Below are 15,745 nucleotides of genomic sequence, written 5' to 3' on the forward strand. Positions count from 1 at the left end.
GAGTCAGTAGGTGTACACAGAGGATATAATGGTGGATATTGCTGGTTTTGTTGAAATTTATTGTATCCATTCTCTCTGCCTTCCTTGCCTCTTGAATACTGGTTTTATTGATGAAACAATGAATGATGAGTGATGGCCATGTGGAAGTCATAAGACACAAACATAAGACTGTGGGAGATTTCTAGAAACTTTGTGGTTTCCTGACAAGCAACATTATTTTTCATTACCCTGCTCTTCTCTCCCTTCTTCTTTCTTCTTAGAACCTTTACAATGTAACAAGGGTGAAAGAGATGTCTTCTGCATGTTACCAGTGACTGTTGTGTACCCTACAGTTCTTGCCTGTTTAGCTCTGAAAGTCTTGTTATGTAAGACAGACAAAAAGCAAAACAATAGATAAGAACATTTCCACTGCCCTTGTGTGCAATACCTCATGCTGATTCTAACCCTGTGCATTAACATCAGAGAGTCTGAATCTTCAAAGCTGACGGTAAGCTTAGCTTGCCCTCGACTCATCTAAGCGTGCAGACTTCTCCATAAGAATGCCATGGGGTAGCTATGAACTTGCAGGTGTTTGGACATCTTTCTAAATTGGATATATTCACATTAATGGGGAATGGAGCCTGAGAATCTACTAAAGTTTGAGAAATGAAATTTTCATGTGGGATTCCTTTATGGTACTTTCAGAGTCATGCATGTAGGAATATAGCTTGCAGCTATGGACAGCAGCTACAAATAATCTTGTGTCCAGTACACGTAGGGTGCATGGAGTCAAAGGAACTCACTGAAGAGGTAATTTTAAACCCAGTGGTCAGCAACATCGGGCTTGGATGCTGATCCTCTCTAGGTTGATCTCAGATAACATCATTCAGTGCTGGATGCCTTTTAGATTTTCTGAGGAATTTGGATATAGTGGTACATGCTTGCAAGCCCAGCAGTCAGGAAGCTGAGACAGGAGGATTGCAAAATCGAGGCTAGACTGTGGCATGTGGTCCATATTAAGATATTGTCTCGGTCCCTGCACATCCCCAAAATGTCTAAGAAAATGGGAATTGTATGGGATACTGATAACTGAAGGGAAAATGATTGGTAGAGTGCTTCATTTTCCTTCACACCAAGTGTACAAGTGGAATATAAATACTTCTCAGGACAAAAGAGTCAGAAATTCAAACAAAGGAAGAAAGGGAAGAGGGGCTGGTAGTTGGAAGTCAAGTTGGACAACTCTTATCATCTAGTTTTGAGAACTTAGCCAGGTTTTCATGGTATCCAATAGTCCCATCAATACATAGTTCAACACAGTATTTTACTATTGAAATAACTTAGCAGACCTTTTTTTTCTTTTTATGCTAATACAGTAAAGATTTGAGTGGCTTATCTGGGCTCTTTCTCTCTTTCAATGTACATTCTCTGAAGTGCTGTTTTCTGTTCTTTCTCCAGGATGGTATGTAGTCCGAATGGAAACATTCCCCAAGTAATGACATCAAAATAAAGTGAGATAAAGAGTCATATTTGACAGAGCCTGTGTAGGGCTTCACCAAAATTGAAATGATCAAAACTAGCATCATGGAGAAATGCAAACTCTCCTAAAATATGCATAAGTCAAATCTGTCCAGAATTCTAGTGCCATTTTTTAAAAGTAAATTCTTCCTTGGAGAACTTATCAGCTCCACTGCTGTCCAAGAGCTTGCTGGGCAGCAGAATGATGATTAAAACCAGAGACATCAGAGAATTTCTTTACATCTACAAAAAAAAAAAAAAAAAAGGAAAAGAAAAACAGCCCTTTAGGCAAAACACTAAAAATAGGCTCATTTTGGTGCAATGAAGCTGTTTGAATAAATAAAACTAATAGTTTTTATCTAAACCATCTGTGGTGTGAAATGGGAAGTCATGTAGAAAAGTCCTTGGAGACTCTGATCGCACTGCATTGCAGTGAAAACATTAAGAGAGAAAACTGCTCGCTCTCCATTTATCTGGGAATTAACAAAGTGATCAGCAAAGGGAAGCTGGAGGCCAATAAGAACAGACTTACTGCAGTCTCGCTCCTCCAACTGTGGATGCGTTCAAGGTGACTGTTTTCAGAAGGAAAACCATAATCCTGTCAGGAAACAGACATGTTATGGAAAGTTGCAGATTCCATCTCCCGAAAGGAGAGTAGATGAACAGGAAATGAATGGAAAGGGAAAAGAGGGATAGAAAAAAAGAAGTAGAGAAGGGGAGAAGAAGGAAGTGGAGCAGGAGAAACAAGGATGGGAAGTAATGCGAGAATCTTTGAAAAGAATCAGGGATTTAGAGTTGAGAGGATTGTCACCGCTTTATTTTGGTTTGCTGAAACCATGTCACAAAACTACATGTTGGAAATGACCCTGCTCAGTTTGGGTAGATAGCCCAGTCCAGGTAACACTTGCCTTGCAAGCAGGAGGATTTGAATTTTGGATCCCCAGACCCCAAGTTAAAAACAAGACAAACAACAAACTCTGTATGGTGGCATGTGTTTTATAATTCCAACACTGAGAGTGTTAAGAAAAGGAGATGGCTGGGCTCTCTGGCCAGCTGGCCTGCAAGCCTACTCTGCTTGGCTAGTTCTAGGTCAGCAAAAGATCTGTCTAAAAACAAAGTGGACAGCACCTCTGGCCTCCATATGACACTCACTCACTCACTCACTCACTCACTCACTCACTCACTCACTCACATATACTCATACACACTTTCAGTCACATATACACACTCACACACACGTGCACTCACATCCACACACATACACTTTCACTCACACATAACCTCACACACACAATCTCTCTCACATGCACACATTCTCTTGAAACTCCAGTCAGTAACTGGAATAACTTTGTAGCCACATAGTTTTAAATGCTATCTGAAACTGCAGTTCAATTTAGAGACATGGTTCTTTCTTTCTTTGTGTATAAAATTCTTGCTCAGATTTAGGTTTCTGAGGGGCCACCTTGAGTTTTGTAAAACAGAAAGCAAACCAGAAAATGTACCACAGATGTGGTCCAGTGTGTGGAAGTGAATTCGGAGGCTCCCTTCAAGCTGAGGGAGCAACAGTGTTGGATAAATGGAGCAGGATGAAAGTGCAGGCTTCAGCCAGCCAGGGACAGTTTCTACAAGCACCTCATGCCCAGAATGTTAGGTTTCTGAAGAAACAACAGCAGGGGCAGTAGCTCCTCCTGGAGGCCAGAAAGTTAGTGAAGTGATCAACTATTGCTTTGGTGTGAGGTCCAAAGAAGCCTTGGACCAAGTAAGTGGGTGAATTTCTCCCAGTCAATCATTTGGCCAGACTTCTCAGAGTGATGGAAACCCCTGGAGATGGCTTCTGCCTCATAAAGTGGCCACAGATATCCACATGTACACGGCTATTTTAGGACTTAAGACGCTATGTGACTTGGAGTCACGTTGACTCCACACTTGCCCTCCATAGCTTGATTATTATTTAGCAGCTTCTGCCTTTGTCCCTAAGTTGAACATTCCCAGCAGAGCCTGGCTCACTCTGGCCAGGCAGATGGACCAGAGCCTCCGTGTTGAGTCACTCTATTTCTCTCATCTATTCTCATCATGGTGCGAGGGAAGGTCTGGGTAGGCAGAGAGACACATATGTGGGAGCTGAGCAGTATGGCTTGTTTGCCTATACTTTAGGTCTGTCTCTGTTTGTTTCAATCTCATTTAAAAATTAAGGATTTGGCAGCACCAATAGCTGACTTCAAAATGCAAGTGATTAAGGGAAGTTTTAGCATCTGCTTTAAATTTTTTCTAGAAAGCTTAGCTCTTGGGCCAGTTCCTCCCTGTGTCACACTGCATTGAGAAGTGCAAGCAGATGAATCTTAGGGACCATCATGTCCTCTTGAGCCTGCTCTGAAACCTCATTCCAGCCAAATGCAACACAGAAAGCTTGAGAGGAGGGCTGATGTGGCTTTCACCCCTGCATTGGGCCTTTGCCGTCTGGTGTTTAGCGCACTACCATGCTGTTCTTTCCATGTCTTGCGAAAGACCTTTGGTCTTAGCCCAGTACAGTTTTCTTCCATAGATGTCAAGTGAAGTGGTTACATCCTGTAGTTTTTCCACCAAATCAGAGTGAGGGATGTGTTTTTGTTTTGCCAAGTGGCTTGTGTCTTTTTTTTTTTTTTTTTTTTTCTTTTTTGAGTCCCAGAGGAAACTCTCATTACCTGTGCTTGTACACTGATGAATACTAATCCAACTTTTCCTTGGCTTCTCCTTGGCTGGGCTTTTGCAACTTGGGGGAAATAAGATGGAGATTTTTTGGAATGCTAATAATGGCTCTAAACCTTTGACAGCACACCTCAGTTGCAGGCTGTGGTTTTCTCGTCTGTGTGAAGTGACCAACAGTGTAACATTCTGGGTGGGGATACCTTTCACCTAGCACCCAACCACCTCCTGGTTTCCAGCCGCCTTTATCAGCTAAACCATCAGGCTTGAGCTGACATTTCAGCTGTGAGCGGCTCCCCCATCCTCACCAAAGAAAGAATGTGACAGGAGGAGGAAAAGGCTCATTTGGCAATAGTTGTTCTTGCCGTTTGGCCTGGAGAAAGACGTTCATCGCGGTGGAAGATTGCGCAGTAGCAGCTGGCGAGCACCGGGGTGTGAGGCGGCTCCTCAGTGATGACAGCCACTTACAGGAATGCTGCCAGATACAGCTGTTTAAAAGCCTTAATAAACAGCAAGTCAATACTAATCTTTGCCAAATTAATCTTTTCCCTGACAGCCCATCACAGCAATTATGTTTGGGCTTATTGTAAACACACAATTGTTAAACAGGGACTTGCCAGACTTTACAAATACTGTAGTTTTGTTCATAGAATGTTTAGAATGGTATTTTTGTCATTCCCGTAGAGTTGTCATTCCATTTTATTGTCTGGTCTTTTTTTTTTTTTTTTTTTAAACCGCTTGCTGGCCTCATGTCAGTGTGAATGAAATTTCACTTTTGAAAGTATTTGCTAGCAAGCTGTTGATAAATGTGAAATAACCATGCTTGTGGACTTCTGTAATTAGCCCAGGTGCTGACGCTGTTGAAATACGACCCATCATTGCCTTTGGATGTCCACCAGGTAACAAGGACTTCAGCTGCACTATACTCTAAGGCTGGACACAAAGGTTTGGTTAATATAAAAAGGGAAGATGGAGCGGACACTCTCTCTACACACTTGATGCCACTGCCTCTAATTCAGTGCTGACGGACTTTCTTCTCTTGGGGTCCCAGACAACTTCTGGTTCCTTTCCCCCCCAACCACCTGTAGATACATTTCTTAGGAAAGGTTTTCCCACAGAGAAATGGTGCTGGAGGAGAGCATGAAGCTGCTTTTGACTATCTTTTGAGAGTACCATTATTTCTTCTTCCCCTGGTGTCATTTAGGCGGGATCCAGAAAGTGAATCTTTTACTTTCCTGTACCACGTCTATCCGCAGTATCCCACTCTTCCACCAGAGCCTGAATTTAGCATCCGTCCGTTTGTCTCCTGAGAGCTCTCTCTGGTTTCCAGCACTCCTACATGTCTAGCACCTTTTCCTCTCCTGCATTTTCTTGATGTGCTGAGGGTGTATATTATGTCTTTGCTTGTCACGACTACAAAAAAAAAAAACCTGTTTTCATTCCTTTCCTTCTTCCTTTTCTTCCTTCCCTCCTTCTGTCTCCCTCCTCTTTCTATTTCTTTCCTAAGAGAAGTTTGTTCTGTAGTCCTGGCTGATCTGGAACTTGCCATGTAGACCCCACTGACTTTGAACTTGAGTTGAGGCTCCTGCCTCAGCTTGCCAAGTGCTGGAATTAAAGGTGTGTGCCACCATGCCCTGTCTTTTCAAACTCTTGTATTCTTAGGTATCTTGATGCAATATTTCCATCCTTTCCCCTAATAATGCTTCCCTTTAAGCAAATATTTAATTCATTTCTGTATTTAAAAGGAAGCGTCGTACAATTGATGTTGAGGGTAGTCTGTGATGTTTTCTTGGTTGTTAAGATTACATTTACTATGAACCTACTGTGTGCTATAGTATTACAGTTAGAGATACGAAAATCACTCAATTTCAAGGAGAGAGATACAGAGAGAGACAGAGGAGGGGGGACAGGAGATTCTGGCTGTGATTGGCTTACATTAATTTACATATGTAGGGGCTGAATGTGCTTTACTTTTGTCCCCTGCTTTGCCACTGTTATTCAGTGTTCAATAATCAGCAACAAAGTTAGGGAGTTTTCTGTATCCCCACCCTCGCTTTAAAGTGAGAATTAACAGTAGAATAGGAATATAGGCCAATGCCCCATTCTAAAACGACATTCTGAGGACAACTACGTGTAATTTAGTAGACAACTTGTTTATTGTGAATTTCTGCATACAAGTTCCCTCTAACAAAGACACCGTGGTCTACTGAAATCTGTCAAATATGCCAACTCTTTTCTTTAATGGGCCAAAGCTTTTCTAAGATGGATTCTAAGTGGAGTAACGTGTAAACTCTCTCCCAGTAACTTTTTCAGTGTTTTTTTTTTTCACTTAGTGCTTTGTCACGTGCTTTAAGCGGACTTAGAAATTATATTTAAAGCTGTAGTTGAAAGCATAGTTGTCTGTAGTTCCTGCTTCCATCTTTTGGTGCACCACCATGAAATGGCTTCTCATGCACATAGAAAGGGTGAAAACTGTCCATGTCACATGGACCAAGCTAATGACTTTCTGAGTGTGTGTGTGTGTGTGTGTACCTCTCTTCCTTGGAATAAGGCAATAGATGGTGACACTAATTCTAAGTTTTGCATTCTTATGTTTAAAAAATTTCTTAGCCATGAGTCTGAGCTAGGACAGCACACACTGCTTTGGTTAATCCTGGCGTTTTGTGGACAGCTCATGTCCTTTGTGGAGGAGCCTTTTGCCTTTGAGAAAGCAGATAATAGTTATCCTGAAGACAGCCTCATCTTTAGCTGTGTTCCTGGAGGGTCCCCTTTGCAAGTCATTATTTGACTCATTTCCTATTGTCAACTCACTCTTATTTAGACGTAACCCAGGATTTTAGAGCAGAATTCTTTCATTGTGTTAGACACAGAACCCAGTCCTCAATAGCACACAGTGTTCTGATTAGCTAGAATTCTGACTTTGGGTATGCTGGTGAAGACAGTTTGTGTTCAGGGCTATTGTTGAATCTTAGAATGACTTTGCACTCTGCACAGGAACCAGTGCTCCTCTGGGTAACACGTCATCTGGATCTAAGTCTATCTGTGTCTGAAGATGGCAGAATTAAAAACCGCGAATTTCTTTGGTTCGGTGAGAGACACTCAGAGTTTTGGGAAAGAAACTTTGAAGCCATCACCGCTATTAATACTTACTGCACTCTGACACTCCTGGCCTGAACTTTATGTGAGATTCCTCATTTTACTGGGTACGTCTTTTCTCTCTCAGGGATCTGCAAGCAGAACGCAGTCATGCACTGTAAGCATTTTATTGATAATATACATAGAGTTATTTGATGTATCTGTTCTTTTTGTCCTGATCATGTGCCTGCTGGGAAAAGCTGCAGATAATCTCCCGACAGACCTCTTGTCTAAGCTGGTGGGACTCCTTTCTTAGTTTACACGTAGTGCAGGAAAAAGCTGTATTTTATCATAATATAATAAAAAGACATTACTTAATTAGTATATTTCTAAAATACTAAACAGCCAAATAATAAATTGAACTTAATCACACGAGTTCTTATACTGTATTAAAACAGGAAAATTTGAGCTCTTAGCCCCCGCCATTTTAATAACACTGGATCTGCATTATTTATTAGTTATTACATGCCGAGTGATTCAATGTTGTACAATGCCTGAAAATCATTCCAAAGCAAGCAAGCCTTTTGTCTTTTTAATTCTGACTGGATTACATAATGTATTTGTGTTTAAATTGCTGAAGTTCTTTCATACATTCCACAAAACAGCCATTGTCTCGATGCCCCTCCAGATTAATTTACTTAATGACAACACTGTGGAAGGGAGACATTTGTTTATCCCTCTTTCTCTCTCTCTCTGTTTTTCTGTAAAAACTATGCAGAACTCTCTTAGCAAATCTCTCGGAGGGACCCAGGATGTTTGGAAAGGGAAGAAAGGAGTGGAGGAATGAGAGCCAGCAGGTTTCTCAAATTCTACCAATTGCTTCCAGTTTCGACACTTTTCCCATCTCCTTGGCTGTCTGGTGAGTCCTCTTTCATTTCTAGATTGGTTCTAGACACTATGCCTTCCTTTGATCTCTCCGAACCCTTGGCCAATTATTAAATGTTTTTTGGATGCCATGAGAATTTTTCGTGACTCAACTTGAATTTGGTTTTTAGTGGGGGAGTGAGTGTTTTGGAACTGAGAAGTGAGAAACAGCTCTTTTTATCTTTTTAGGAACAGGGTGCACTGGTGTTTGTTTAGGCTTGGAGCGGGTGAAGCCTCTGGGGCAATTTTCTGTTGTTGCACTGTGCAAAGAAAGAAGGTTACTAGGTAGAATTGTTTTTCATTTATGCCACAGAAAGATATGCAAAAATACGGATTCTTTACTCTAATTTGCTACTAAATGAAAAGCAGATTTGGTTTTATTCATGTCACTGTAAAAACTAAATAAGTATTCACATCAAGCATGGATTTTTTTTTTTTTGCCAGCAAAAATTAAAACATCAATGAAACCTTTTTCAAATACTAACAAATTTACTTACAAACACCTATATTTATTATTTCATAAATAGGCGCAACAAGTTCCATTAAAAAAAAAAAAACGATTAAATACAGACACGGTATGAGGAAACAATAATACAGAGCCATAGGTAAGGATGATCATTTAGCGCTTTTCAACCTGTTTCTGCAGCTAAGATACCAGGTGAGCATTTGGCAGCTTTATACATAAAAGGACTTCGATGACATTTTCTAACCATTACACAAAAGTGATACAAAAAAAGGAATCTTTTTTTCTGCAATACAAAATAAATGTGTTTGCGCATCCTTCGACACTAGTTTCCTTTTGTCTGATCAGTAAGACAAAGCCAATTTGTTTTTAAATTAAAATCATTTGGGAATATTTTTCAAGTATTTTGAAAATATAGAACTATTAGTCAGTTGTTTTTGTTTTTGTTTTTTTAAAAATGAAGTAAAAATATGAATGTTTGCCAATTTAACCCCTCTGTGAAATCAACAAACTGGGGTGAGCCAGTTTCAAATTACAATTTAGCTACAAAAACATTCACATTTTATACTCTAGGAGAGTGTAACATAGATGCTATTTACAAACTTGCTATGACCGCTACATCAAGCCATTTAAAAAGTCTTTAGTAGTTTCATATAAACACCCATTATGAAAACCAATGGAAAACCCCAGACACCTACGGTTGCTAAGGCAGTTTACTAGAGCGCAGCACTTCACAGCAAAACCAACAGAAATCAGAACGGTCCACACTTCCTTCGGGGAAGAGGAACGATGTCCATAAAAGATTAAAAAAATAATAAAGAAGCATGACTATTTCTTCCAGCGTGGGTGACCCACAAGCTCACATGGTCCTAAGTGCTTAGCAACTTGTATTTTCTAATAAAATGAAGAACCGCCTTGAGTGCACAAAGCAATCCGTGCTGAAAAGGTTTCCCTGAATTCCTCAGTGGAAAGGAGAGGTGTTGAGATTTTCAGGTGAGGTACAGTGCTTTGTCCCTCTGCATACCCCTGCGAGGAGAGAAAACATCGTTACAAGAAGATCTGGTCACAGGGGGTGGGGGGGCGAAGGTCGTATTATTTGTTCCAGTTCGAGGGAAAGAAAGGGCACAGGTGGCTGACCTCCGTCCGTAGCAACGAGAAACACGAAGGCTTTCTTCGTTTTTTGGAAAGTCTGGAAGTACAGGCTCCCCAGTTTGGGGACCTCACTTCTCAGAACCCTCTCCCGGACTGGGGAGCATGCCACGAAGAGGCTCCGCCACCAGGTGGCGCTGGCCGGCTGCTTACCCACTACTGCAGTAGTCGTTATTCCAGTCCACCGGCTGTGGGGGCGGATTCCTGCACCCGGAACGCACATACTCCATCGCTTGGGTGACAACCTGTGCGGCTGTGGATGTAGGGTTGATAATGGTCTGGTAGTCGGGTTGAAGAGTAAACCCCTGAGGGACAAGCAAAGCCACATGTGAGAAAGGCGGTGCCTTTTAAAGAGGGCCAGGGCTCGGCTATCCCTGGCCACCTCGCCGCTTCCGCAGCAACCAGCGGAAGGTAGAACAGAAGCGCACCGCCACCTCCTTATTCTCACCTTTCCTTCGCTTAACCAGGTGTCAAAAGCCTTTCCAATACACCCCTGGGCAGATAAATTAAGTCGGGAAACAATTTAAAATGTAGACAAGCCATCGAGATCCAAGCAAAGGGTGAATGACCTTAAGCCTCTCACAGCTGATGTTTTCTATCAACCTAAAGATACATTAATGGTTAATCCCCAGAACAAGCAGCAGAGCCCTCCTGAAGGATTCAGGCAGCAGGTGGCTGAGTGGTTTATTAGGCTACACCTATTCACATATTGTTCCCAAAACCCCTTTCTTCATCCAGTCACAATGGGGCCATCTGCTTCTTCTTTTTCTTTATTTGTATTTCTCTATCAGCTAGAAATTTCAACCAAAGCTTTTTTTTTTTTTTAATCAGTTGTTGGGCTACTACAGGGGAAGAGATGGAAAACAACTTGCCATTGGAATAAAGCATGTAAAGACAGCAAACATTTTTAATTGAGAAGTCTCTTAGCCGGCAAACAATACTCATAGACTTCAGGAGGATTCTCTTACTTCACTGGTATGGTGCACTGCTGACTTCTAATCCCGGTAAAGCGATTAGAAATTCAAGGACAGAATCTCTGAAGTATATAGCTGTATCTGGTAAACAACGAGCGCTATACACAACTTATTTTCAGTTTCTCTGGTGAATTCAAGAGCAGCATACGCAGGGCTTTACTGGAAGTGACCACAGAAAGGAACAATCTCATGGTTGTCTCTGCAGCAGATTCTAGCCATGGCTTATAGCACCCCCCCCCCCCCCCCCGCGCCCTTCCAAAAATAAAAATCAAGATTTAAAATGCACCATGATCTATTTACTTTCAAGCAGCTTTGGAAGGTCAAATATTGTTGATAGGTTTTCTTAAGCTCAGCAGGATGGTGGGAGGGTTGATTTTTAACTAAAGATATTTCCTTAGGCTTTTACTCATGGGGGGAGGGGGAATCCCTCACATAGTGACTTGAAGACTGCATCTCCTTTCAGACTTCTTCATGCCCCTGCTTGGCTCCTAGTGATCTGGTAACAAGTCACCAGAGTCCAGATTTCGGCAATGTTGGTTGTTGGCCCAATGTAGACTTAAAGCAATGGATTTCCTAAAAAGCAACTGCCTCGTAGGAAGCCTTTCTGAATGGAGGTCCCTTAGTTCAGGCTGAAAGCATCTTCTGGAGGGAAGGCAGGAGTCATGGGCCCTTTTCAGAACAGGTTGCACCTTTCTCTAGGTCTTCCTGGATTCCCATCATGGAAGGAGCCTCACAGGCCTCAGTGAAACACCTTCATTCTCTATGGTCCTGACATACTGTCCACCTTCTCAGTCTCTGGTCCTCGGGTCCAGTGCAATGCAGCAAGAAGATCTGAGAGATCCTGTATTGGTTTCTTTCACTCCTGGGCCCATCCCCCAGCTGCCTGGAGGCACTGTGATCACTGCCTGCAGTGCTTACTGGATAGTCTCAGGGCCTAGCCTACAGCAGTAGCTCAATAAATCATGCTTTTTAAGAGACAATGACAATTTGATGCTACTGCAAGAAAGGCAAAGATGAACATGTAAATGCCAAGGATTATTTATCTCTTTTGCATAAAGGTCCCTGTTGGATTTCTTTTCACACAGTTGACAAAATGTAACCAAAAGCCCACAACGATCAATAAATAAATAAATAAATAAATAACTAGTACTATTCTGAGTTAGTTGAAGATACAGACACATGGAAAAATAATACACTTGGTGGAAATAGTTCCACAAGTTGAGTTGGAGTATCAGGAACACATTTTTTAAAATTACTAGCTTAAGACAAAATTATGTATTATCTACAAAGTTCCAAGGTGGAAAATTATGCTACCTTCAAAATCTACATTTAAATAAATCACTTCTTCCCAAACAACTAAGGACCAAGATAAATACAGGTATAGACTGGAGTATTAGTATTTAACATTATTTTACTTTCAAGATAGAAATGGAAACATTCCTCAGCACACTGTATAAAGAGATGCTGAGGTCATCCCTGGAGCTGGGTACCCTTCTATTATGACTGTAAATAGGAAACAACAATGATGATATAAATTTTTTGAAAAATGTTTGCTTAGCAGTCTAATTAAACGAGACTGAATATTTTGCATTTTAATGCTCAGGAGAAAAATCACCAACTGTTTTGTAGCATGCCTGGAATTTTAAATTTTATTTTCTGGTGCCAGATTGAAATAAAAATAGGAAACATGATAAAGATTAATTTGATGTCAGAAGGGACATTTGCTCTTTAATTAGATTCCTGTGGCCCTCACAGTTTTGTTTTGCTACATAGCAAGTCTGAAAAGGCCTGTAGCACTACGAAACAGTGATCCTCAGAGCCACGCTTTACTGCAAACTAATTTCATTTCCTGCCTGTCTGGAGAAGTATTTTCAACAGGCATCAATGTTTTGTCTTTATGACTGATTTATTCATCAATCTCAATGTGATTTAAAAAAAAAAACCTTTAAATTACACCCAAATCCTAAAGCAGCTGTTTATTACACAAGGAAATTGAAAATCTGTCTGTGATATCATACAAAGATTTTTTTCTTAAGGTTATAAAGGAAGTTGACAGATATTAATGATTTTTTTCCTCTTGACCTCATTCAACAATAAAAGTGCACTGAGAGACAGAAGGAAAACTGAAACAAAAAAAAAGTAGTTTCATGGGCTCAATGTATAAGATATTCTTCAAGAAAATAATGGAACTATTATTCCTGGTACATTAACAATTTATTCTTGTTGTTGTTGGAAACATTCGTTTTCAGAGGGATGATAAAGTAGATGAAGTAATACTGAAATGTGAGGCCACTTTTAAAAAAGTACAGTAGCCATTATCTTTATTTTGTTTCCTTTTCTCTTTTGGTACTTAGATAGGACTGTGGTCAGCAAATTGGGATGCAAACAGCTCCGGGATGAAGATGGACTGGGTGATGAATCAGGCAGGTCGACTTGAATCTACAGTCTACTTGAATCGACATGAATCTCATTCATGAGGTGAACAGTGGACCCAACAAATTTGAGAATGTACTACATCTCATCAGTGCGTGCCAACCTTTGCCATCTGGACTCTAGGGGGGTCAGCTAACATGAGTTTCCGTTCTCTTTAATCTTCAGGCTCCCTGCCCTGCTCACCTGCTCATGACTGAGACACCGTCCCTATCATTTTCAACCCGTGAACCTCTTTCCTGATTATCGTTCTTTGCTGGAATAGCCTCACACTCTTCCTACCTGCCATGGTTTAAATGTCACCTGTTCTTTGCATCCCTGGTCCCTGCCAACCTTAAGGATGGCTATGAAAGTGCTCTCTGCCCCTCCGCCATTAGCTGGTGTCTTTCTGTGTCTTTGCAATGGGATTTTCATTCTTGTCTTGTTCTCATCACTCCCATGCTCCAACTCCAAGGGAGCTGGACTTAAGTTTAAGGGTCTGTGCAGTGCCTGGCACACATTAGGACTCATTTAAATTATTTTTGGCACATCAAATTTTTAAAAAGCTTCTAAGGAATTTACACGTAACAGCCAAATCTACAATTCCTCTGAATAGTATAACATATTACTCATTTAATTTCCTAAAGGTTTATTATTCCATAGTTATTTACCTAAAAGTCAAGGCATTGTTGGAAGTGATTTTAGTCAATGCCATTTTTAGTAGCTATTTTTTTTCCCCCGAGTTCCTGCCAGTGTCTTTTATTATGGTCTCCAACCCCAGATGCTTTAAGATACATTAACAAAGCTGACTTATAGACTGATACAAATACCTTGTTCAAAGCAATATGAGTTATTACCTCCCCCCCCCCCAATATTACGATTTTGTGTGTTGGAATAAATCTCTTGAGGATTTACAAGTAGCCTTTTATAATTCTGAAATAGCTGAAAACGACTCATGGCGACCCTTACGTTACCCATGGTTTTAACATGCAAAAAAGAGGGAGACATTCCTGAATGGACAAATTAGGAAAGAGTCTCCTTCTTGGATAGTGCTGTCCCTCTGCCTGGGGGACAGGATTGTGTCTTTTTTCTCTTTTTGTTGGGAAGTAGTAGCTGAACAGCAGCATAGTGATCAGCACACAGGCCTGGAGCCCACGACACCTGCAACCAGGTGCCTGCCCAGCCCAGTGAAGGTGACAGCTCTCAGAAGGCTTATTCTTCATGCAAATACCATTGACTCACTAAAATATAAGGCATTCCATAGCGTCCATTTCCTTGTGAGTAATGTCTGGGCTGGGGGTTGGGAGCTGCTACCACCTTGGTCTTCCCTCCAGTGAGTAACCTTCAGCAACTCTTTGTGATGTGCAGATAGGAAAGTTAGCTATTAATGCACTCGGTTTAGGAACCAAGGGGCAGTGAGATGATGCATTCCTTTGTTTTTCATCGAAGGTTTGATTTTAAAAGTAACTAGGATTTAAAAGCCCTCTAAAGTCTTAGAGGACACAGGCTTTCTGATAGAAATCTGTTAACAATCTGCAAGAAAGCTCCAGGCTGAAAGGCAGTCCCTGACCACTAAGGATGAGGCTTCTTAGTTCTGATTAGATCTGCATTTGAATCCCAGCTCTCACCTTGTGAGTTTATTACTGTAATGTGGGAAGTCTCAGCTTCTGCATCCACAAAATGAAGATAGGACCAGCACCAGCCCTGCAAGTTTTCTGAGAATTTGAGAACTGAGTGCTGGGTTTGCTGTGGTCAGCTTTCAGAAACCTTGTCTATAATAATCATAATACATTTTAGACGGCCTAGACAATAGTTTGTCCCTTTGCCTTCCCTCTTCCTACTTTTCCTAGGGAAGGCATGCATACTGTGTACAAACAGCTAGATATAAATTTTGCAGGAGACTGTGCTTACATGTTTTCTCACAACTCTAGGAGAAGTATAATTGAATGGTAAAGGCGGTAGTTACGTGTGCCATGATTTGTAGTTTTACCTTTGCCTATTTTCTAAAGTGGGCTTTCAGGGTTTTTCAATATTCTATGTTCCACTGAGTTTATAGAGTATGTCCCTAATTTTCAAATTATGAAAGAACATAAAAATCTAAAAAAATATGAAAAGAAAATTTGATTTCATATAAAAACTAAACAAATTATCCTGAAAGCACTCCTGTTTTTGTTTTTTTTTTTTTTTTTTTTTTTTTTTTTATTTATGCAGAAGACAGATACTCTCCCTCCTTGCCACCTCAGTCTTGTGTTTGCAATGCTAGGGATTAAACTCAGGGTCTGTCACATGTTGGCAAAATACTCACTCCAGGCTCTTTGTATATATTTGTAAATGAAGTTCAATTACTGTTTGGTTCTTAGTGTGTTTGGGGCTCTGCTAAATGTGGTATTAAATCTGATTTTACTTTATACCAATTACTGAACTCAAGGGTCATTCCAGTCAAGAAAACCTCATTTCCTAATGACATTAGAAAGAAATTATGGACGCGGTTTCAACAAAATCCACGATACCCAAGGCGTCTTAGCCCATGCTGGCACTACAGAAACAAACCAGAAACAAAGGGCCACCAGCAAAG

General features: G+C 40.9%; 1 protein-coding gene across 1 annotated transcript in view; it reads right to left on the reverse strand.

Moving 5' to 3' along the window:
• Nucleotides 1-8,552: 8,552 nt before the first annotated feature.
• Tox (thymocyte selection associated high mobility group box) overlaps nucleotides 8,553-15,745 on the reverse strand; it is a 312,314-nt gene continuing 305,121 nt past the window's right edge. Inside the window, exons 8-9 of the mRNA XM_055603338.1 lie at nucleotides 9,941-10,092; nucleotides 8,553-9,664 (exon numbers count right to left, since the gene is read on the reverse strand). Of these exons, the coding sequence (XP_055459313.1) occupies nucleotides 9,628-9,664; nucleotides 9,941-10,092 (189 nt within the window). The 3' untranslated portion in view covers nucleotides 8,553-9,627. The remainder of the gene's footprint in view (nucleotides 9,665-9,940; nucleotides 10,093-15,745) is intronic.

The sequence above is a fragment of the Psammomys obesus genome, unplaced genomic scaffold (genome assembly GCF_907164565.1).
Source record: "Psammomys obesus unplaced genomic scaffold, mPsaObe1.curated_primary_1811, whole genome shotgun sequence".
Classification (NCBI taxonomy): Eukaryota; Metazoa; Chordata; class Mammalia; order Rodentia; family Muridae; genus Psammomys; species Psammomys obesus.